We start from the raw sequence: 25,716 nt of genomic DNA on the forward strand, positions 1-25,716 counted from the left end.
GGAACAGGAGCCCTCTCTGGGCTTAACTTGGGAACAGGAGCCCACTCTAGGCTGGACGTGGGAACAGGAGGCCTCTCCGGGCTGGACGCGGGAACAAGAGCCCTCTCTGGGCTTAACTTGGAAACAGGAGCTTTATACTAATTTTTGGAGCGGACTCAGGGGCTGGAGCCGACACTGGAGCAGACTCAGGGGCTGCAGCCGACACGGGAGCAGACTCAGGGGCTGGAGCCGACACTGCAGCAGACTCAGGGGCTGGAGCCGACACTGGAGCGGACTCGGGGGCTGGAGCCGACACTGGAGAGGACTCGGGCTGGAGCCGATACTGGAGCGGACTCAGGGGCTGGAGCCGACACTGGAGCGGACTCAGGGGCTGGAGTCGACACTGGAGTGGACTCATGGGCTCGAGCTAACAGCCTCTTCCTCCTTAGATTCCTCCCCTGGTTTGAGGTAAGGGAGAAAGCTGCTGTCAGCTGAGGGCTTGGGAATGAATTGGCCGGCGGGCTTGATGATGGAACGGCCGGCGGGCTTGAGAGTGCAGGGCCAGCGGGCTTGAGAGTGCAGCGGCTGGCGGGATCCCGCAGAATTCCCGGGCAAATTCTACAAAGGGGAGATCCCTACAGGCGAAGGTGGCGAATTTAGCGGCGGTTTCCATGAACGTGGTGGTGGGGGTGGTTGAACGGAAAATAAAACACTTTCTAAAACGGAAACAAAAAACGGGGAGAAAGGGGCGCCGCTTACTGTTTCTTTGGTCTAGTGTTCTGTCACGGTGCTGCTGCTGTGTAGGAACGAGGAGACGAAGGAGCGCAGAGATGAAGGGGATCCAGAACTATGGAAGTCTTTAATTAACCAAACTAACATAGCGCACGGAGTAGACGTTTAACACTAGACGCTGGACAAAGGAAAACACAGGGCATAAATACAACAAACTAAACGAGGAAGCTTACAAGAAACACCTGGAACGAATAAACATAATTAACATGAGGGAGAAACTAGGTCAAAGGGAGAACATGGAGTACGTGGGGGAGGAAAACAAACACAAAACTGTCCATGGGGGCGACAGTGATCTTATTAATTATTATGTTTTATACAAAAGAGATGTAGACACTCAGGTTCTCACAGACCCACAAGCTGTTAAAAGTGTCCAAGATATTTTATTCTGACCTCTAATAGTGTAAAATAGCAAGTACAGTATCTTTAAACAGTACAGAGCTTTTGTTCACATTCTGATTTTACAGTAAGTAAATGTATTAATATTTCTAAAATTATTGTTTATTCCACTTCTCTGTTCAGTTTTTGCTAATTTGTACAGTGCACATTTATTGATTTCCAAATTCTTTTGAATTTCTTTTTGAATACAACCCTGTTTCAATTCCCTAAATTTGAGAATTTACTCTATTTTTCCATTTAAATTGGTAAGAACCACATGAGCTTATATTTATTAGGAACAGCTTTGATTTAGTGCAGAAGTTTTCCAACTGGATTCTGGGTGGAAAAGTATCAAAAAATATATTACAAAGAATAAAAATATAAAAAGTGCAAAAAGTGATCAACTGCAATTGTTACCTTAAAGAGATTTTTATTTTTTTACCCAATTTAACTCTTACCTGATTGAAATTAACATTGTTGGTACAACAATGTGTAAGGATAAAAGAAACTCAGATACTTTGATCTTCTGAGACAGACAATACACACACAGTGCATTAACATACAGACATCTGTTTCCGCATCTCACTGAGAGAAAATGCGGGAAAACGTCTCTCACATATGCATTGGGTTTTTCCTCATCCCCTTCCTTCCCCGCACCCATCCTTCTCTTCACCCAGCACACTCAGAATGGTCAATAGTATAATGTTATATATGAATGCAAATAAGATTTACAGTCATGTGTGGTATCATTTGAATAGTCTCAGGGCGAGTGGTACAATGGTCTTAATCTTACAAAAGTAGATTAAAAGATAATACAGATCTTAAGAGATACTTTGATTACTGTAGAGGGTCATTCCATGCAAATTACCTTCTGCTCCCATTGAGGTGCAAACCACCCAGGTCTGGGACCTGGGTTAATGTAAATTCCAATTGTTTGTACATGCCTCCACTTGGGGGATGTTTTATCTTGGTTTTGTATTTAAAGGATTGTAGCAAAAATACTAAAATGGAGTCAGATTAGATAATAAAATGGAGTCAGATTTGAGTTAAACCTAAATTGAATAACTCTGCGCGCTGAAAAGACCGAACACGCAAGAAACCTTCATCCACCACTGGATACCTTCCTTGGGCCAAGTGCGTGGACCTTACAAATGCATTTAGTTTGATTCAGTAATGCTAAATATATATTTTTAAACATTAAATTTAATTTAATTTAAATAAAACCAATTAATTTACGTTACCATTTTTAGGTTATAATTTTTCCTGTGCTGATTAAATGAAGTAAATTAAATCAACTGAATTACTGTCTGAATTTCTGAATATACTGAATATGTTATATATATATATATATATATTCCCACACACAGTAAAAATGAGTCTTAATATACGAAAATACTGTGTATTAGCCTTTATATATCAGTAAAGGTCTTGATGGTGATTATCATTTTTGGGGGTTTATGGCATGAAAAAGTTTAAAAACCCAGGATTTAGGGCCTCATCCATGGAAATGCCTATGGGGTACTAGAAAATTCTGTGTGGGTATTACAGAGATCTAATTTTCAGGCCATTGTGTCACATTTATGATGGCCATTTAATGTTTTTCCTCACATCACTTGACGGACGATACAGACCTGGGATCATCTTATTTGGGGCAGCATGTGATCAAATCTCATAGTCTCACCTCTGCAAGTCTAGTTCCACGGCTCATTTAAAGTGATTTAAAGGTCATATATTGTGCCTCGAAGGCCATTTTGGATTCGATTATCTCTGTGTTACTGTCACACACTTTGTTTGGATGTTGCACCTGGGTGAGAATGTTTAGCTGTTGCCATCCTCTGAAAATGTGCAAAACCTACATTGTTTGCTGAATAATATTGTAACTCTCAATCATTGCAAGTTTGTTGCCATCTTGGTTCATTTCAGCAATGGAAGGAGCATTCAGCTTTATACTAATTTGTCTAGCCATCTCTCAAAGTTTGAATGTTCACCATATATAATAAAATTAACACTGTTTTCCAAGGGTATTTTTATTACAGTCAGTAGTCACTTCTTTGAGTTGCAAAATAGCTCAAATTAGCATCTAAACTTCCACTGATATGAAAAGATAGATGACATATATAGGCATGAAAGTCCATAAAAAAGGTAGAACCAATATATTTAATGTAATGGTCAATATCCAAAAATATTTCACGACTCAGTTCTGTGATTTACCAAACAGAATAAACTATTTGGTCACACTTTATTTTAAGGTACAATTCTTGCCATTAACAAACCATTATAACTACGACTTTTGCCTCAGTAAACTACTAATTTGCTGTTTATTAATAGTTAGTTACCTAGCTTTTAAGTTCAGGTATTGCATAGGATTAGGGATGTAGAATATGTTCATGTAGAATAAATGCTTTATAAGTACTAATAAACAGCCAATATGTTATTAATAGGCATGATAAGATGCAACTAGTTAATAGTGAGAATCGATCCCTATACTAAAATGTTACCAACTATTTTAGAGAGTAAATTAATAAGAAAAGGTACACAACCCATACATTTAGATTACTTGAATTATCTAAACTATTAGACTATGAAAAAAGCCTGCAATGCTGTGCAACAATGTGATTGTAAACAGTTATTTAGTGTTTACGCTCAATTATCTGATCTACGCAAGCCTGATTTTGTGCATTGTTGTGTTATGAAATATGTCAGATTGCAGTCTTAAAGGATGTGTTGCTTTCTTACCATTGCCATTTACCATCGTCTCTTTCAGGAATATGGCTAAGCAAGTTAGTAAACACTGCAGCATCCCATAAAAAAATAATCATTTCCGAATTTAGACTTCATGATGATTTTAAGTAATGAGGTTTGTTACCACAAAAGTAATACATGAATGCATGTAAAAAAGCACTACATACTTGCAAAAGATGCAAAAAATATGTGCAGCTGTGTGCATATGCACATTATGTCTTTGTTTATGAAATGTTTTGAACGTACCTGGCTACATGGTTAATGACAGGTGAGAAGTTGGTAGGACCGTAGAGCTGAACAGATTTTAGACTCTGGTAATATGCCTCCATGACTCCATCAATGCCATTGCAATATGGATTCTGAGGGTTTCCATTCTGTAGGAACAAAGAAAAAATGAACTAATCTGAAATCAAATAATCAAACAGACAGGGTCTCATGGTTCAACATCTGGTGGAGATGTGTTAACTCACAATGGAAATTCCAGATTTTAGAGACATAAATAGATGTTTACATTCTTTGAATAAAATGTAAGTTCCACTTTTAGGGTTGCAACGGTGTTATGTGGTTGCTATGAAGTGTTTTTTAGTGCGTTGCTATTTGGTTGGTGTGATGTTTTGGGTGGTTGCCAGAACATTGCTATGTGGTTGTTTTTATTTGTTATTAGTTTTTTTTCTTTTGCGCTGCTATGCAAATGTTGTGGGTGGATGCTAGGGTGGTATGTGATGTTATATAATTGCTAAGGTATTCTGATTTTTTATGCATTACATTGCAGTTGCTAGGGTGGCTGCTATGTGGTTACTTTCTAGCCCAAGTCAAAAATACCCGCCCCCTAGTCTCTATAATATTCTGGTCTCTAGACCCAGCTCAGGTTCCTCTTTCAGCATAAGGCTACAGATGTTTTTTTGCCAGTTTCCTCATTCACAAGGTGACAATTTGTACATTTTTAAACACAAAAGCATTCAGTTCACCCTCTCTAAAACACAAACACCAGGCAACATCCAGCTCTTGTGTCATTCCAATTTGTTTCTTTCAATATGAGAATAGGGAATAAAAAAGTACAACAGATGTTATGGACTCAGAAAAAACATACTAGAACTATAAAAATAGGCTGGTATTTCCAAAGAGTTTTCTAGGGAATGTAGGAATCTGTCAAGTGCCCATCTCTAAAAACCCGTTCTGAAATTGAAAGCTTTGTGTATTGTTCTGTCTAGAGGCAACATAAGCGAATATAACATTCAGAAAAAGATATCCAAGACTTGTGTCCTCACAAACTGGATCTCCTGTGCCTATCTCTGCAGGACAGATGTTTTAAGAACTGCTTACCAGGGCAAACTCATGGGATATTCTCCCATCAGGAGGCAGCTTGGCTCCGAAACCCAGTGCGGGGAACATCTTGTCGCTGTCATAGTCCTGTATGATCTCCCCCACGGCTTTGAGTGCCATGGCGTAGGTGTTGAGCTGATAAGGATTCATGTAATGGAGGGAAGTGGGTTGGGCTGGGTTGCCTTGGGAACCATATGGAAGAAAATGTGTACTTTTTAGTGCAACTTAACCATTTGACAGGAAAAGTATACTAATTTAATTGTCAACCATGTTTAAAGTAGAAAATGTACATATTCATGGCTACACTACTGAATAGTATAATACATTATAACTCACAATAGCGTTATGTGACACATTAAATATGGTCTTGTTTTATGATGTATTTCAATGCATAATATATTCTAACAGTATAACTATGGATACTACTAATATAATGTAACAATGTTCACAGTTATTTACGACCAATAAGATATATTCAAAATCATTGTGAAACTGTTCAATGGTTTGAATAGTTTAGTGCTTATTGGTAGTAAGGTAGTTGTTGTAGTAGTTTTGGTTTAGGTATGGGGTAGAGTTAAGGGACCTAAAATATGGTAGTATATAGAAGTATATAAATATAAAATAGTAAGTTCCCCTCTCTTTACTCTTTGTGTACTCTGAGAGGCTGATATCATGAATCCAGAAGAAAAAAATTATGAAAGCTAGTGATGTATAAAATTAGATTTGCCAGGATGGCCCTGAAATTGAGTTGGTTTTGTGGTATTCCCTTTGAATCTGCAAATGAATATAAAAGGCAGGCATCTCAGTATAATCACACAGATCAGAGCTCTTTATCGCATTAAACCTCACTGATTATGATCGAGGACAGCTATTACTAGCCCTTTTTCATGCCTCATCTGCATACATTTCAATAATTCCATCAGCCTTCTGATAGAGACGGCACTCACCGTTAGAAGCTGTGAAATCAATCGCCACTGTGAAATTAATCTGAGTCCTGCACAACAAAGAGACAGAGAAAGGTAATGGTTATTCCAGTCATACTTCAATCTTGTGAACATTAAGATGCTCCTGGTGCAATAAAAGCACATTATTAAAAAAAACTTTTAGGAGAGTATAAGGAAATGGATAAATCGATATACAATTGTACACCTTAAATGTAAGTGTAAAAGCTACAATAAAAACATAAAAATAACAAAAATAATGTAAAAGGTCATGTTCTGATGTAGAAGAGATTTGAGTATGAACAATATTTGCTTGTGTTGTATATGTTTTGTGCTTAGAGTATTGCGTTGTTAGCTTAGCAACATGCTAACATTACACTAATGTGATACTGAGTCTCACACAAGGAGCCCTATTTGGCATGCATGACTGACCATTTAGAAAGTTTTCGGTTTTCCAAATCACTCCCTTTTGAGGTTCCTAATCACCCCAGAACCTCTGAATAGATGTAAATCAAAACTCACACTCCAGATACCAACAGAGCAAAGGAAACAACTGAATGGAAAAACACAATTTTCTCTAAATATTTTATTTCATAGATCATGCCATCATGTCACAGACTCTACCATACAGTAAGTATTAAACAAAGTTGAGCTCCAATTTCATGCAAAAGCAAAGCAATTGGAGTGGTCCTCCAATCACATGATTGTAATCACGGACATGATCCGCCACCAAATATTAACCCCTACTAGAAGCCAATAGCATAGCAACTCGCCCATCTCTAGTTTTTTGTTGTTGTTTTTTTAATGTGTAATGTTTGAGGCTAGTTATCCAAGCCAGTTGAGGCTAGTCAACCAATACCATTTATAACGAAGGGTTGACAGAAATAGACAGGCAAGTAGCACAGCAACTTACCCATCTCTAGCTATTCAATCGTTGTTAGTTAAGCAACTTGAAATTTTAACAACTCCCGGATGCTTCTTTTCTAGGCATGCTATCAAAAGGCCAACAAAGGCCACAAGCATGCATAGCTTCTAATTCCCTGAATATACTGTAAATATATTTTTTATGTGCTAAGCAAGATAAATTTTTTTATGTTTAATGTTTGAGGCTAGTTATCCAAGCCAGTTGAGGCTAGTCAACCAATACCAAATATAACGAAGTGTTGACAGAAGTAGAATTCTGTAGGAAACACTGGACAAATGTGTACAGCTTCACAAAAGATCATTCAGGCCACTGGTACCATTGCAGGCCAGAATCTTTATTGATTCTGGCAGGAACTGACAGCTAGTGAGGGCACTTGAGCAGAGGTGAATATGACAGTATTTCCAGAGGTTTCACACAACTGAACATCTACGTTCTTGGTGCACTTGAGGGGACATCTGACAGTAGTCTACTTTTGGAATGACTGGAAATTAAAGGAGCTGAGTGGAAATGGGGTCCAGAAAGGGCCTGATTTTGCATATGTTATGGTGAATGATTTGAACAGACAGCCAGGGGCGGATTGGCCATCTGGCAATTCTGGCAAATGCCAGAGGGGCCGGACCATTTTGTTTAATGTGGGCCGGTCAGATTTTTTCTAAATATATATAAATAAAATTGTTTTTACGGGCCAACAGCGCATAGGACAGGTTTTTATCGCTTGCACGATTTCTCTATGGTTATAATAATAATAATGTTAATAATAAATAAATGTTAAGCATCTTGCCCAGTCGGCCACGGCCGGCTGCCTGGTCCCGAGATGGGCCGACCGAACCGTTCAGTCAAAATCAAGCACGTCATCAGAGAGATTGCAACACGAGCTAATTTTCAGTAAAAGCTAGATAATGGACCGTAAAAAAAATTAGAGCCACATTATTAAGAAACTGGCAGCATCTGTATCAGGGTGTGTCTCTCTCATCGTGTCTTCCTCCATGACACTTGACTTTGCAGTCCACCCTACCTAAGGATTAATTGCATACTGTAAACGTATGCAATTAATCCTTAGGTAGGGTGGACTGCAGAGTCAAGTGTCATGGAGGTAGGAAGACACAATGAGAGAGACACACCCTGATACAGATGCTGCCAGTTTCTTAATAATGTGGATCTAATTAACTATTAATTAACTCTTAGAATAGGAGGAACATGTGACTGTGTTACACACACACATAGAGAGAGAGAGATCACACTCACACACACACTTTACATCACACAAATGCACATGCAGCACATACTAGCAACACTTCAGCATACTTTAATTCACAAATAATTATATATCAAAAAGAATTTACTGCTGCTACTATTTATAGTTTTTGCTATATATTCTATTCCCTTTTTTGCTATTATTACTTGTTTGTATTCATGTGTATTCCAATGTTGAGAGCAGTCAGTGAGAAAATATTTTGCTGTAATGTTTACATCCTATACCAGGGTTCCTCAATTAGTTTTCACCGAGGTTTTCACTGTTTTTTATTTTCTGCGATGTCGCGCCAGGAACAACATACAAAATATGACAGCGATAATCTCAGGTAATGATTATGTGCTTTATTCAATGTTAAAAGTGTCTAATGTGAGTTTGAATATTATTCTGCGTGATCTTTATAGCCATAGTGAAAGCAACAATAGATATTTTACCTCAGATCTTGAAAATAAATTAAAGCAAACTACTACAGTGCCAGGGCTGAATTTTTGTCCCAGTCCGCCCCTGCAGACAGCTGCTGCAATATTGTCCACAAATGGTCTTCTGGGGTGACTTCTATGGTTTAACACACCTGTGGGTGAAAAATTTTGGCTGGAAGGAAAAGGAAGCCATTTTTTAAGAGCATGAGGTGAGTAGTCCTCAAGGTCTATATGTCAGAGAGGGTGTAATGTTCTCTGAAAAAACAGATGGAGACAAAAAATGTACACCTGCATGTGATCAGCAAAGCAGCAAGAAGAAAACACATGCTACTGGGCGACAGTGCAGAGAGATTTAATGTATAAACAGAAAAGTAAGAGCGCTAACACTGAGCCCTGTGGGACACCAGCTCATTCCTGCTCTTGATCTAGATCTAGATTCCTGCAGAGTTAGATCCAACTCTAATCAATCACACCTGAGGACTTTGGGGTTCATTAAAAATTACAGACAGGTGTGTTAAAGCAGGGTTCTGAATAATGATAGATCTCGCTGAGCAGGATTGAACAGCCCTTGATGAAGAGGGCAAATTAAATGAAGCCTGTGTGACAGGCTTTTAATGTTTGATTGATATGTATTCATTACTAGTTAAACAGTTACAGAATGAACAGTCTTAATTGCTGTATAACACATTCTCTTGGGACTCCTGACTAAGGATTGAGCCCCAGAGTTTCTCAACAGAGTGCTCCAAAATTAAACATCAAAACCTACCAAAAAGACCTGGCAAAACAGTTCTGCAAATGTTTCTGTTTTCTCTCAAATAGACAGCAGGCTTACTCACACAGAACCACATTTTTCATTCTGCTGTAACCCCCTGGGATTTCCTGTCCCAATTTGTTTCCCGAAGCAAGCTGAAAAACAATCTGTAGCTATGTGAGTGGTACTTGACTATAGCAGAATTCATAGCAGAATCAAAAGTCCAAAGAGAGAAAAACATTCAACAGACGGTTAAAGGGGAAAAGATCACAGCCATGCACTACATGTATTCCGTCCAATAGGGGATGACAGTTTCATAACTAAGAGCTTTGTGGCAGCAGCAACCTATTGAGGTACCTGCAATCTAAGTGTTTGTAATGGGGCGGTTTCGGTGAATGCAGGTATGAAACTCAACGCCTGAGAAAATGAGAGTTGGAAGACGAGGGCTGTCTCTGCCACAGATGGGACTCAGATGTTCAGAGAATATCCGCAAGAATATCAGGTTTCATTATTTAACTAAATCCCAAAGACACCTGCTTCTCTGTGGGTATTGGTGTGAGAAAGAGGAAATGAAATAAAGTCTTATGGAGCTACTTCATATAGTGCATATTTAAAATATATCCATGATATACACATGCAATCACAGACAGTACAGTGACAGAGCAGTTTGCTCATTTCTACAATTCAGTACAATTTTATATAAAAACTATTTTCTGTCACTCACTACATCCATTTTTTTTTCTTTTGTGATAGGGCCAGAAAACATTGTCAGAGGTCTGACATCTGGCCTGATCATGCCAGGAAAAAAACAAAACAAAAGAAAACATTCTTATTGTTGAGTCCTGGCAGAGATTGATTAAAGTCAACAAAAAGCCATCATGTTGGGACAGCTTTCTATTGGTGTGATAGAATGATTAATAAAAGTTGAGTTTTTGTTCTTTTCCCAAGGTCTCTGGAAAGCTGATGAGGTGCTCTGTATGCATGAGCCGGTGGCTGGAGAAATGTCTTGTGACATGAGCATGGGAGACGACAGATGTTGTTGACTGGAGGTGATGGGACACTGTCCATATGGAGACAAGGGACTTCAGGGGATGAAGCAACTTAGTCAATACTGCATTTCTTTACTGCAATATACATTCTACAAGCCACCTATGCAAGTCCACTTACATGCATCATAATTTATTTTCTTTAATGAACATTTAACCATCCTCTCTCTAACTCTAAGAATTAAACAGGCTTTTTTTGCTACTATAGCTTTAAGACTTCTATAAGGCTTATCACACTGTGCTTAACCACCTTCAGTGGACTGATCATTACAGTCAGATATGTGGTGTGACATCGTAACTATGACTTAAACCAACTTCTGTGCAGAAATTAGGCCAATAATTTAAAACAATTTAAACGGGAGAATTCTCATATATTCAAATGTTTTAACCCAATTAACAACTGTACACTGAACTTTTAAGGTCAGCATGAAATCTAAATTGACTCTAGTTTCTTAATACACAATTCTGGTCTTATTGTGAACAGTATATGATCTCAACATTATTCAAGAATAAATGTGTATGTTACCTTTGCCAAATTATATCTTATTCAACTGATATCACTTAGCCCTTGTTCCTTTGGATAATAGCCAATAACAAAATAGCTGCTTAGACAATTACTTTAGCAAACTCACATTTGGCTCCATTATCATATACAGTAGAATGCCCACTTTTCATGATCCAATTAATTCCAAATGGATAAATGTCCAACCTTAGATTTTTTCCTCATTCATTTTCCTGTATTGCTCACAAATATGGAAGCAAAATAGGCTTTCATTCTCTTTGCTTTTCATTCACATCATATATTCTGGTTAGGTTAGTCTTATTTTGTTGCAAATAAGAGCTCATTAGCTGTTAAGCTAACAGACAGAACACTGATGACAGTAAAACGGAATCCATTCTGCCAGCTGAAATCCCAATAGATCACAACAGATTAAAGTAAATAAGGGCAGAGTTAACAAGCAACAGCATAACATTGTTAATGAATCATGAAACTCTGGATCTTCTCCCTATGATGTATAAAGACAGCTGTTAGTGTGGCTCAATCCAGGGTGCAAAATCCTCCACCAAACACACAAACATGGCTGAGAACAGCTGTCCTTTGAGATAACTCTACACGCAAAGCTGTAATTTGCGACTGCAGATGCTTGCAGAGTTCTTCTCCTTGAGGGCTCCCTAATACCAATTAACTGATTGGATTGTTCTTCATCATAATGGCTGTCTCTCTAGAGCACCGTGCTCTTCATCTCCTACACCTAATGAGGTGCACTCCACACTAGTGTCAATCACTGCTCAGGGACGCCACAGAAAGGCAGATAACACAGAGATGGTGATGACAGAGATAAGAGGAGAAAAGAGTGAAAAGATAAGGGGAGAAACACTAGTTGTTTATCACAGTAAAGCATTTAGTAATAGCACGTAAAAAAGCATCAATTAAATGTTATATATAACATTTTTATATATATAACACTTTTTTTTCCCTCACGAGTCTCTGAAACAAGAAAGTCTTCCCCTTTTATGTCCGGTTTGTGCTTTGGTATTGATGTTCCCATAGCGTCAATGCCAGGACACAGCATCGAAGTTCCATTTCGAAAGGGAATGTCTCAGGTTATGTATGTAACCCAGTTCCCTGACAAAGGAACAAGACACTGTGTCTCATTGCCACACCAAGGCTATGCCTGTGCGCCTCCTTCTGGCAGTTAGAATTTGATGGGGTGCATTTCAGGCTTCTGTTTTTAGCCTTGGCCACACACTACATTGCATCACCATGTCATTACCTTCTGCCAATCACATTGGCGAGTATATACATGTGCTTCAGACACCGGCTCACACAAAAGCATTCCGATAGCTTCAACACCATTGCACAGCTTCTTCTTCCCTTCTCACATATGTAACCTGAGCTGTTTTTACAATTATTTGTATAGTTTTTACAACTACATCTTCTCTAACCATCTTTAAATCTTGCTCTTGAGCAAGTATCTACCAACTTTTGCTCCAAACTGTTAAGTGTGCTCACAGTTAGTTGGAGTATTTTGCTGTGGGCTACAGCACAAACACTGTCATGCGGAATTACACTAACAGTGTTTCATACTGCAACAGCCAACAGGTGCAGAGAAGCTTTTATCACGGCAGAGGAAAAATGTGCATAAATAGGGAAACTGAAAATGTGGCTGCCATTACGTAATGTGAGCGAGTTCTCGACAAAATCCATTTGCAGCCCTACACAACTTTCCACTTTAGCCATTCACACAATGACATGCACGGAAAAAGAGCTGCCATTACTGCCAAGAAACATTGCTTTGGAGATGTCTCCTGAAAAATAACACAAAAAATGGTGCACTTAATGTACTGTATGTGCATTTGCATGTGCACATCATTCTATTTACTGTATATGCTTAAAGGAATAGTTCAGCCAAAAATGATAATTATGCTATTGTTTATTCTTACATGTTGTTGTTTTTGTCCATGAAACGCAAAATTTGATATTTTTAAAGAATCTTCAAACAGCTATGACCATGACTGAAAAGCTCCAGAAGCAACATAAAACAATCATAAAAGTAGCTCATATACTACATTTCGTAATGCCAAACAATAGTGTTTTTTTACTTGATGGCTACACCATCAGTTATTAAATTGAACCTTTTCTTGACATAGAAATGACAAAACCACATAAAACCAACATGAAAACAAAAAGTACAATCATAAGAAATTCACGCATATGCTTTACACTAGATTCTCCTACCTGGTCTCATGACGAAAACGTACCTCTGGGAACTTTTCTGCAAGACGCGAAATACGTATGAAATACATATCACTGCAGTTTCTGACAGAAATGAAAACTAGAGGTGGTAAAACAGCGAACACTTGTAATCATTTTCGTGCACAGTTATGATTACAGCTCCATACGTTTCGCTTTCCGGACGTAACAAGCTTGCATGGTAGCTCAGCCGGGTACGAATCCCATCAAAAACATGACTCACGATGAAAGAGCTGAAGAGAAGCTTTTATCACGGCAGAGGAAAAATGTGCATAAATAGGGAAACTGAAAATGTGGCTGCCATTACGTAATGCGAGAGAGTTCTCGACAAAATCCATTTGCAGCCCTACACAACTTTCCACTTTAGCCATTCACACAATGACATGCACGGAAAAAGAGCTGCCATTACTGCCAAGAAACATTGCTTTGGAGATGTCTCCTGAAAAATAACACAAAAAATGGTGCACTTAATGTACTGTATGTGCATTTGCATGTGCACATCATTCTATTTACTGTATATGCTTAAAGGAATAGTTCAGCCAAAAATGATAATTATGCTATTGTTTATTCTTACATGTTGTTGTTTTTGTCCATGAAACGCAAAATTTGATATTTTTAAAGAATCTTCAAACAGCTATGACCATGACTGAAAAGCTCCAGAAGCAACATAAAACAATCATAAAAGTAGCTCATATACTACATTTCGTAATGCCAAACAATAGTGTTTTTTTACTTGATGGCTACACCATCAGTTATTAAATTGAACCTTTTCTTGACATAGAAATGACAAAACCACATAAAACCAACATGAAAACAAAAAGTACAATCATAAGAAATTCACGCATATGCTTTACACTAGATTCTCCTACCTGGTCTCATGACGAAAACGTACCTCTGGGAACTTTTCTGCAAGACGCGAAATACGTATGAAATACATATCACTGCAGTTTCTGACAGAAATGAAAACTAGAGGTGGTAAAACAGCGAACACTTGTAATCATTTTCGTGCACAGTTATGATTACAGCTCCATACGTTTCGCTTTCCGGACGTAACAAGCTTGCATGGTAGCTCAGCCGGGTACGAATCCCATCAAAAACATGACTCACGATGAAAGAGCTGAAAGATGAGAGATCGAAAAACGAGATAATACAGCATGCTTGCGATTGTGTTTTTACGCCATATTCACTTTTGTTCATACTATCGACTACGTTTAAGTGTAGTGCAGATGGTACATTATTTTAAAACGTCACAGAGCATTAGACCTATAGCGTCACTCAACGAACATTTCAGAACTGTGGTGACACCTACAAAAGCAATGTCACATAAAACTAGGGGTTGAACGACTTCTGATTTTTTAAAGTCGACTAGTCGATTAGTCGGTGCAACCCCTACATAAAATGCACTGTATGTATGTTCATCTGTTCCGGGGGAAAAAATTAACACTCTTTTAGCGCCACCCAGTGGATATTTCACATAGAATATGTCACAAAACGTACATTGCAGTACGTATTCCGCGTCTTGCGAAAAAGTTCCCAGATGTAAGTTTTTCGTCATAAAACCAGGTTGAGATTTCCCTTCCTATTAAAAGGTTTTTCTTTTATTGTTGACACTCTTATACATCAATTAACCCATCATTGAAATTATATCATATACTGATTATCCAATCCAATCCTGAATCCAAAAAAGCGCATTGTGTTTGATTGCTACACATGGGTGAACCAACAGTGTACCAGTTCACAGTATTGACATGACATGGGGGTGAGTAAACTTTTTAAGTAAACTTAAAAATCCCTTTAAACCATTATTAACCATTAGCTACTGGGTTATTCACTCTATGATTTCAAATTTCTAATTGGATTATATCAATAAATGATGAGCTGGACATTCCAGTACTGTTACAGGAAGTGTGAGAGACACACGCAGACTATACCCTCCAGGAGTGGACAAATTCAGCTCGAACTCACTGACCTTTCGCCAAAACATCTCAGACTAAAAGAAGGAGTAGCCATTCAAATAGAAGTCTGGCGGTGTGGTGTCAGAGCAGAGGTGACCGCAGCCTCCCTCTTGCCACCATAATTAAAAGCATCGCTCAACGTGGGTGTGCAATCTGCCATGCATAGATGCACCCTGTCTACCCCTCGCATTTAATCGCACACACACATAGCAAACACCTGTGCTAAGATTAGCAACCCAGCCTCATCTATCATCTGCCATGAATGGACTTTATCACTCATGGTGTCCGACTTGTTCATATGTGGTCAGTCATCTGTACTGCCAGTATAATTACCCACGAGCACTCAAAACGGACTTCAAGAACCTGTCGAGACCTGCTGTGGAGGATGCAGCCTGGGTTCGGGGTGGTTTGGGATCACAGCCAAATACAGCTGTGTTGTCGCCACTGGTAATGTGAGAATTTAAATGCACCAAGTCACTTTGCTTTCCACAGGCATGTGTTGTCTGTTGGCGTTTCCACATCAGAAGCTGATTGTAAAGAAAGAGAAGTGTTTGCAAATGAGCACTTACCCGCCTTTGATGAAGTCCAGGAAGGTGACTTCAGTATCAACGAGAAACGATAGCAGTGTCACCTGGAAACATGAAGCCAGAAAATCCCATGAGGATTCTGTGTGCTGTCATGTCACTATATCAACGATTTACGGAATCTTCTAACTGATTCTAATTGAAGTAAGGAAAGACTGCCCCAGGCATACATGACAGAAAAATAAAAAAGAAAAGTGTTGGGGAAGCTTCTTTGAAAATGCAGCTTGTCAAGCTACAAGCTAACCAAAATTCAAAGTACAGTGCTTATACTAAATGTATTCTACCACTGGAACGGTAAGTAATTGAATTATATTATGCTATAAATTTAGTTCTAATATTTATAAATGACAAGTCAACAATAGCACAAGTCAACAAATCAATAACTACCTATTGTTATCAGCTCAATGCACATTCTTTCATGAGACCAAACAGATTTTCATTTTATCTTATGTTGCATTTTATTTTCAGCATTGCAAGCATCCTAGTAGACTGTGCACAAAATTATGACCTGGACTAAGATGTAATGATGATAATACAAATTTGTCAACATAGATGGCAAAAAAAAGGCCTGTAAATTGTACATGGATTATTTAATGGTGTTCAGAATTGGCATGAATGCATTTACACAGCAATTACAATTGCATTTTTGAAGCTTCGGGCTGGGGGGGGGGGGGTAATATCTGAGCAGATACACACACACACACACACACACAATTATCTACTGTATTGTTGTGTATAGATATGATAAGCTAGTAGAAAATGGATCTCATGGTTATGCTCATATGGCTTTGCAGTTTTGTGAAGTCATGAGAGTTTATCCTTTTTATGTGTTTTTAAGCCTCACCAGGTTAAACTTTCAAGACATTAAAAAAAGAAAATCTCAATTTAGCACTCAATTCGCTGTTCTGACAGAGAAATTTCTATGACATTATTCATTGAAATGTATTACTGTTATTTGTCTTCAATAACATGAGAATTTTTTTTTTGCTTATATTAGTTAGGCTATATTGATTTTATGAAATAAAATTCACAATAAACAATAATATGCAATAATACACAATATTTTGGTCCTATCGCTGACCCTAGCGATGTTGCTTTTAGTTCCTCTCCAAAACTACAGCAAACTAAATTAATAAAAACAAAAGCATACACTAGCAAGAATGTAGCATGAAAAATGTATGCTTACAGTTCCAGAGTTGAGATATTTTTTCTTTTTGCCTTTCTTCTTGGGGTTTATGACCTGTGCAGAGAAAATGAGTGATTATAATCATTTATGGGATAATGGAATTTGTATGAGACTGAATAAATGCAACATAATTGATGCACTGTATGACATTACACAACACCCCTTCTACACCCTAGAGTTAAATTCAGGCTGTGTAGAAATTGCCATTTTAATGTGTTGACATTTGCCTCTAAATATAATTTTATTTCCTTATAGCCTCTTTTATTACTGTGTAACAAACAACTGCTAGACATGTAATAAGAATTAAGCAAACATTAAGCAAAGAAATTGCTTGACGCTTTCTACCATTGCAATTAAAAAAAATAATAATGGAAGTACTGTAATTGGTCCAGTTACTTTTTGAGTTTTGAATTAATAAATTTGAATTGCATTGATTCCTTCACTTTATTTTTAAGTTGCACTCTTAGCATCGTAAGCCTAGGTTGAGTGTAGCTCCATTGGTTTCAATGGGTCTACGTTGTACTTAAGCTTAAACGCAGCCCTGGCCTGTCATATGCAGGCCATCAGAACATCTACTTAAGTGGAAAAATATGTTTGTTTAATGTCAAAATCTATTTGAATAAGTCAGATATACTGTACTTGTGTCAAAAGTGGTCAAAAGTGGCAGCCTACTTGTAACACAAGTAATAAAGAATGTAAGCTACAGTATATTTGTTATCCTGTGAACACTTTTTCTGAAAAAGTACCATGTTAATGAGCTCTGCAAAACAAATGAATAAAATGAATAAAATAAGATTACCTCATACATGTTAAACTGTGACTGGCCTCTTGACAGTTCTCTGTAGCTTGTGCTGAATTCGCCAATGAAGTCATGACTGTTAAAACACACACACATATTCACAGATTTGTCAGCATGGAGAACATTACATTTGTTTCAAAATAAGCTTATTTGGCTCTGATAAATGTTGTTCTGATATTTCAACAGTACTCAGCCTTTTAGCATGCTATGAAATAAAACATTTAATTATCTTAGATCAAAGGACCCTCCAAATCCCTTAAAATCACGGTGATCATTTATGGAAATGAATGTGATGGACTGATCAGGCTTCATTTGGATACAATACATACAAAACATACAAAAGTGCTTACAAAGAGTTGAAAGTTGAACTGTTTGGTTAAGGTAATTTTGTGTTTGGATGGCTGTGTTAAATGTTTTGAGAACAAGTACATTGCATTGGAGAAAAGTGTCAAATCGATTGAGAAAAACTGTAAATTGCTGGACAATTTGAGCATAAGAGCATTTCATGCTCATTTACTGTGTCCCTATGAGAAGACTTTAGCTATCAGTACTGAACATTACATTACAAATTAAGGGATGTGTCAGATGTGTATATTAAGCTTCATGTGACTGTTTATAGTTCATTACCTGCCATCCCGATCCCAGTCATACACTTCAACCTTGATCGTTCTGTTAGAGAAAGAGAGAGAGAGAGAAGCAGAATTGTAAATTATGCCTTTGTATGCCTTTAAAAGTTCTTTAAACATGAATTTGAATATAGCTCCACATACCTTGTATGTTGAGAATGATAGTTGACAGTTTTTTTACTATGGGATTTTTTTCTTTTTTTGCCTTTTTTATTGTCTGCTAGATTAAATTGTAATTCTGGTCACTAATGAAAAGTAACAGTAGACCTCCCTTTAACCAGCCACATGATTTAATGTATCATTGTGATGTGTTTTTGTATTATTGTATTATGTATCATTTATGTATAATTAATTCCACAGCACAAACACTGCATGCACTGAACAACAGAAATATTGATGCATGCATTAGAAATCATTTCCAATGAACTGTTCTAAAGTAATATAGTTTATTAGCCTAAAGCTGTGTTCATGTCATGTTGGAATTACCATATTCATGTGATGACAACCCTGAGATACTACCGAGCTGTTCATGTCGTTGGACTTAGAAATTATTTGTTTCCATGGTAATAATCATCACACCAAAAAAGAATATGTGCACGGCTTCATCGTTGATGACATAAAAATACTTCAAATGCTGCACTAATTAACCTCTTTGTTCTGTTTTCAAACCTTGAAGAACAAAGAAAGAACACCAGGTGTCAAGGGCTATAATAAAATCACAGGAACTTTCTTCAGATGCTTAAGTGGAAAGTTGAAACTTTCATAAAATTCAGTTTCCTCATAATTTTTGTTTTGTAATTATAATAATAATTAGAGTCACTTTGATAATTACAATATGACGCAAATCGTGCTGTATGTGGAGGCTATTTATGGTTGACATTCTCAAAGTAGCGATTTGGCAGAACTGCCCTGGAATTATAACTACAATCTCTCTAAAATCAGTTTACCCATGGCACTTTCTTTTCAGGAAGGCAAATTGAAAATATTTCACATACTAGGGTTAGAGGGCCGGATTAGTGCGTTTTGACAGAAAATAATTACAACTCCTGCTGTCCGTGGCGTGAATCATTTATGGAAATGAATGTGATGGACTGATCAGGCTTCATTTGGATACAATACATACAAAACATACAAAAGTGCTTACAAAGAGTTGAAAGTTGAACTGTTTGGTTAAGGTAATTTTGTGTTTGGATGGCTGTGTTAAATGTTTTGAGAACAAGTACATTGCATTGGAGAAAAGTGTCAAATCGATTGAGAAAAACTGTAAATTGCTGGACAATTTGAGCATAAGAGCATTTCATGCTCATTTACTGTGTCCCTATGAGAAGACTTTAGCTATCAGTACTGAACATTACATTACAAATTAAGGGATGTGTCAGATGTGTATATTAAGCTTCATGTGACTGTTTATAGTTCATTACCTGCCATCCCGATCCCAGTCATACACTTCAACCTTGATCGTTCTGTTAGAGAAAGAGAGAGAGAGAGAAGCAGAATTGTAAATTATGCCTTTGTATGCCTTTAAAATTTCTTTAAACATGAATTTGAATATAGCTCCACATACCTTGTATGTTGAGAATGATAGTTGACAGTTTTTTTACTATGGGATTTTTTTCTTTTTTTGCCTGTTTTATTGTCTGCTAGATTAAATTGTAATTCTGGTCACTAATGAAAAGTAACAGTAGACCTCCCTTTAACCAGCCACATGATTTAATGTATCATTGTGATGTGTTTTTGTATTATTGTATTATGTATCATTTATGTATAATTAATTCCACAGCACAAACACTGCATGCACTGAACAACAGAAATATTGATGCATGCATTAGAAATCATTTCCAATGAACTGTTCTAAAGTAATATAGTTTATTAGCCTAAAGCTGTGTTCATGTCATGTTGGAATTACCATATTCATGTGATGACAACGCTGAGATACTACCGAGCTGTTCATGTCATTGGACTTAGAAATTATTTGTTTCCATGGTAATAATCATCACACCAAAAAAGATATGTGCACGCCTTCATCGTTGATGACATAAAAATACTTCAAATGCTGCACTAATTAACCTCTTTGTTCTGTTTTCAAACCTTGAAGAACAAAGAAAGAACACCAGGTGTCAAGGGCTATAATAAAATCACAGGAACTTTCTTCAGATGCTTAAGTGGAAAGTTGAAACTTTCATAAAATTCAGTTTCCTCATAATTTTTGTTTTGTAATTATAATAATAATTAGAGTCACTTTGATAATTACAATATGACGCAAATCGTGCTGTATGTGGAGGCTATTTATGGTTGACATTCTCAAAGTAGCGATTTGGCAGAACTGCCCTGGAATTATAACTACAATCTCTCTAAAATCAGTTTACCCATGGCACTTTCTTTTCAGGAAGGCAAATTGAAAATATTTCACATACTAGGGTTAGAGGGCCGGATTAGTGCGTTTTGACAGAAAATAATTACAACTCCTGCTGTCCGTGGCGTGACAGGCGAGTGGTGAGTTTACACCGTTCAAACAGAACAGCTCTGTCAATTACATAGAGCTTTAACGCAACACATGCTAACAACAACCCAATCCCCACAGCATCCCTTAGCACCCATTCTCAGTGTTATCATCAGCGAGACACTCCGTGCTTCTTTATTAGAGCGTGTGCGCTGGCTTATCTCGCGTCCCAGACTCCTCCGGATGCCCAGCGCTCTTCCTATACGTCTGTCTGTCTCTCTCTTTCGTTTCCCACGTGTTCAATCAGAGATAACGCCTAGGCATTGTGTGGGAGAGTGCGTTATGGTACCGATCGATGCTCATCAGTGAGTGCCGCTACCGTGAGGAAGCTTCCCGCTTTATCGCCACACAGCAAGAGCCCTGTTTGAGCTACTCATGATGGATGCTTCTGGGATACCATGTAGCGGTTGGAATTCTCTTCTATGTTGTCTCATGTCTCTTAATATAATTTTTAACTGTAATATAATTTATCCTATTCCAACATAATATGCAGATCGTACTTTAAGTAAACCATTCATAGATATTGTTTTCTATCTTCTTTTTTTAACCAATGTAGATCACTATACTGTGTATTATATTCATTGGTTATGTACATGTTCTGATGCCTTGCAAATGCAAATGCAAAACAACAAAAACAACAACAACAACAAAAACTATTCAAATATGTATGCAATGATGGGATGTTTACACGACACCATTTTCAACTAAAAACAGAACATTTATTATGCGTTTTGGATGTTTATTTACACGACAATGGTATTTTGGGGGCCTGAAAAAGCAAACTTTTGAAAACGGGTTTAAAAGTTAAAGGTTTTGAAAATGATGCCGTTGTATTTTTCTACACTACAAAAACGCAAATTTGTGAAAATGGTGACATCATGTGCATACATATTACGTGTTTGGTTTATGGGAATGTGCCCAGATGCATAGTGTTTCTTTACAAAGTGACATCGCCATCTACTGGCCTGACATGCATAACACAGTGTTTTATGTTGTGTTGCGGATCCATGTGAACTTGGATTATTTTAACATCATTGTCATCTGTACATGAAAAAACATTGTTGCTGTATATACTTACACATATATTTATATGCTGTCCAGCTATTATTGCATCAAAACCTAGGAATTTTCTGTAGGCTTTGGTATTAAATATTTATGGCTGCAATAAAGTAATTAAAAAAATTAGAATTTTTTTTTTTACTCTTTCCTCTGAGTAAATTTAATGCCGGGGTTAAATGCCGACAACAACAACTGCTGTTTACGTGTAACCAAGTAACCTCAATATTTAAGATTTAATTGATGTGTGAAGTGTGAGTATATAACTTAACCATAGTTTAAATATGGTTCAAATGTGAAGAGATCAAACTCAAAGTACTTTATGGCAACAAAATATTGTTTCCCACAACCAATTAAAACACACACCAATTTCTAGCAAACCTATCCCAGTACAAAACACTCCATACCTGTCATAATCGCCATTGCACAGGGCTCTGACGGAGATTTTAAAGGCTTGCCACACAGGGTTCAGCGTGTTCTTCACCACCTCTGTCTTATGGCAAATGGTAAATCTGTAAGATAACAGGATAATAGTTGAAAAAATATGTATCGTCATCAAATAAAGATGTGTTTCAAATCAAACATACATACATACAATTATTTACATAAAATGTTTAAATCTGACTGATTTGACATTGTCCACTTCCACTGTCCACTGATTCATTCCTTTCAGTCTGATTCTAAAAACTTATCAGAATATTTAGAAATGACAAGAATTGTTTCTTTCTCTGTCTCAGAGAAACAGCTACAGCATTGCATTTGTTTATCAGTAAATGACTGATAATAACCCTCTTACCGAGCAAAAGTAATTTATCACAAGAAAAGCCATTCTCTGAAGTCATTCCAATCTATAGTGGAATTTAATCATAATCAGAGCCAAACAAATTAAACACCAACATTCAAAGAATGCTAATATGAATACTAGCACAAATAAAGATGTGTTTCAAATCAAACATACATACATACAATTATTTACATAAAATGTTTAAATCTGACTGATTTGACATTGTCCACTTCCACTTCCACTGTCCACTGATTCATTCCTTTCAGTCTGATTCTAAAAACTTATCGGAATATTTAGAAATGACAAGAATTGTTTCTTTCTCTGTCTCAGAGAAACAGCTACAGCATTGCATTTGTTTATCAGTAAATGACTGATAATAACCCTCTTACCGAGCAAAAGTAATTTATCACAAGAAAAGCCATTCTCTGAAGTCATTCCAATCTATAGTGGAATTTAATCATAATCAGAGCCAAACAAATTAAACACCAACATTCAAAGAATGCTAATATGAATACTAGCAGGAGAATGAATCTCTACACATGCAAAAATATATATATATATATATATTGTATGTAAATAGTCTGATGAAAGTTGTTTTATTCTTGTATTATTACTGATTTCCTTTGAGTTTGCAATAACAGTGTGTTTTGATTCAGTCAGTATATAAAATCTGTTGTTTGTAGTGTGAGTGAGAAGAATACCATTGCATAAATGTACATCGCATACATTTATCTGAGTGTCATAATTCATAGAAAGTGTAATATTTAAACAAGCCTGTTTGCTTGTTTGTTTGTTTTTTTGTAACAATGCGTTTTTAAAATTGTGTGCTAAAATGTTTGAATTGATTGGCAACTGTAGTTTGAAGACATAATTCAAATGCGAGTTTAAAACTTGTAAAATGTAAGTGGAATTGGTTTTGTGTTTAACACACACACACACACACATGCACACGCACAAAATAAAGCTGAATATCATGTTTGCCTAAGCTGAAATAACACTTTATTTGGCAGGCTTCACTGTGGAGCTACACAGGAATAATTTCTGTTCAAAAATATTGAAAACTGTCCAAAAAAACTGATTATTGTTGGAAATTTGTATCGGTTTTATTGTTAAGCATCAACAGGACTGTTTTAGAAATGGAGCAAATATTTGACATATTTGATTTGACTTTCTGACACTGGCCCTTGAGCTATACCTCTCTCAAATCACCACAGGATTTACTTTAAAAAACTGATTCTGTTCTCTAAAGGACAAAGACATTAATGGATTGCTCAGTTATGGGCTCAGTACACAGCTCAATATTGGCCTTTTTCCTATTTGCTCTCTTACACACACACTGTTTACCTCATGTCCTCATGGTTCAGGGGAGTGAAGGCTCTTTTTGAAGTGTGTATGTGTGCAAGTTTTAGTGTTGCTGAAATAAATGATCTTAAAAATATAATGCTTTGCACTGAGGTGGTCTCAGGACGGTACAAATATATACCAAGTAATGATCCATCTCTGCCTTCTAGTATTCAAACAGCAACAGCAGCATTTCATAAAAAAAAAAAAAAATTGCAATTCTATTTTAAAAACTGTATCTATAGCCACATACACATGCAAACGGTTATGTCATTCCTCCTCTTCTCAGAGTTTTTGGGAATAGTAAGCACACTGTACTCCCAATAAATTACAGTTTTACTGCTTACACACATTTTTAAAACTTTGCCTCTTTTTTTCAAAACTTTACACACAAATCCAAGAATTGCACACACAAAATGCAAAATGCCTCACATCTCTTGCAAAATGAAGCACTGCATTCAAAATATCACAAACACATCTCAAAAGCAAACATTTGCAAACACCTTTTCCATAATATTAATTCTTGTTAGAATTGTGTGTTGTGTTTTGCAAAAAGTGTTTTATGAAATTGAAATTGTTTTATGAGTCAAAGGCCGAGAATTAGTGTATGGTTCTGCAGATTTGGTGTGTGGTTCTGGTGTTTGAGTGTCAGGTTTCAGAAATTGTGTGACAAGTAAAAATGTTGTGTGTAAGCAGTTGAAAAAAACTGTAAGACAACATTAGCTTCTAGAGAGCAGCCTTCCTGTCTACTGTCTGAGTAGGCAGCATTATTACTGAAATGGAACCTCTCGAGTAATTCTTGAAACACTCACTCACATTAAAGGGATAGTTCACCCAAAAAGCACAAAAGAAGATATTTTAAAGAACTGAGCACTAAGACATTTCTCAAAATATCTAAGTCATACAGGTTTAGAACGGACATGACAGAATATTTATTTGTTTAGGTGAACTATCCCTTTAAGTACATGGAAGATTTGACTCATAATTGATATCAAAAGAATCCTACATGATTGAGAGTATGGAGAAGATGAGTCTCATAAGGTGTGTGTGTGTGTGTGTGTTTACTGTTAAATTTTAATATAGAGTATTTAGAGATGACTGTTGTTGTACCAGATGATGATGGTGAATCATGATCCTACATATTAAACAAATGGAAACATTAGCTAATTTAGTGGTCATCGCACACAAAAAAAACACTAATTTAAAATATCAAATCAAATATAATAAATCAAGTATTTAATGTAAATGTATGCACTTCTCATTCAATCTTCCTTAATAATTGAATAATACTTTATTATAACAGAAAAATTACTATATATATATATATATATATATATGTATATACAGAATAGTTGTACTTTAAATTTAATTGTTATTTAATATATATACACACAATTATTTTGTACTGTATATAACTGTAGCTTAAATAAATACATAAATATTTAATATAAATTTCTCAAAGTTGAATAACCCCTTTCTCTCTGAGTGAAGGAATCTGGAATTATTGAGGAACAGAATCAACCAGGTAAGGAGTGATTGTTCCATTCCAAAAGAACCCCTGCTGATCCAGGTGCAAAGGACTATG

At 36.7% G+C, this 25,716-nt stretch overlaps 1 protein-coding gene across 1 annotated transcript in view; it reads right to left on the reverse strand.

Annotated features, from left to right (window-relative positions):
* Positions 1–25,716, reverse strand: part of LOC107726819 (copine-8-like) — a 114,104-nt gene that overhangs the window by 6,591 nt on the left and 81,797 nt on the right. Inside the window, exons 9-16 of the mRNA XM_016536521.1 lie at positions 22,414–22,518; positions 19,872–19,913; positions 17,825–17,900; positions 17,026–17,079; positions 15,825–15,886; positions 6,159–6,205; positions 5,212–5,393; positions 4,135–4,262 (exon numbers count right to left, since the gene is read on the reverse strand). Of these exons, the coding sequence (XP_016392007.1) occupies positions 4,135–4,262; positions 5,212–5,393; positions 6,159–6,205; positions 15,825–15,886; positions 17,026–17,079; positions 17,825–17,900; positions 19,872–19,913; positions 22,414–22,518 (696 nt within the window). The remainder of the gene's footprint in view (positions 1–4,134; positions 4,263–5,211; positions 5,394–6,158; positions 6,206–15,824; positions 15,887–17,025; positions 17,080–17,824; positions 17,901–19,871; positions 19,914–22,413; positions 22,519–25,716) is intronic.

The sequence above is a fragment of the Sinocyclocheilus rhinocerous genome, unplaced genomic scaffold (genome assembly GCF_001515625.1).
Source record: "Sinocyclocheilus rhinocerous isolate Xijiao unplaced genomic scaffold, SAMN03320098_v1.1 scaffold155, whole genome shotgun sequence".
NCBI lineage: Eukaryota > Metazoa > Chordata > Actinopteri > Cypriniformes > Cyprinidae > Sinocyclocheilus > Sinocyclocheilus rhinocerous.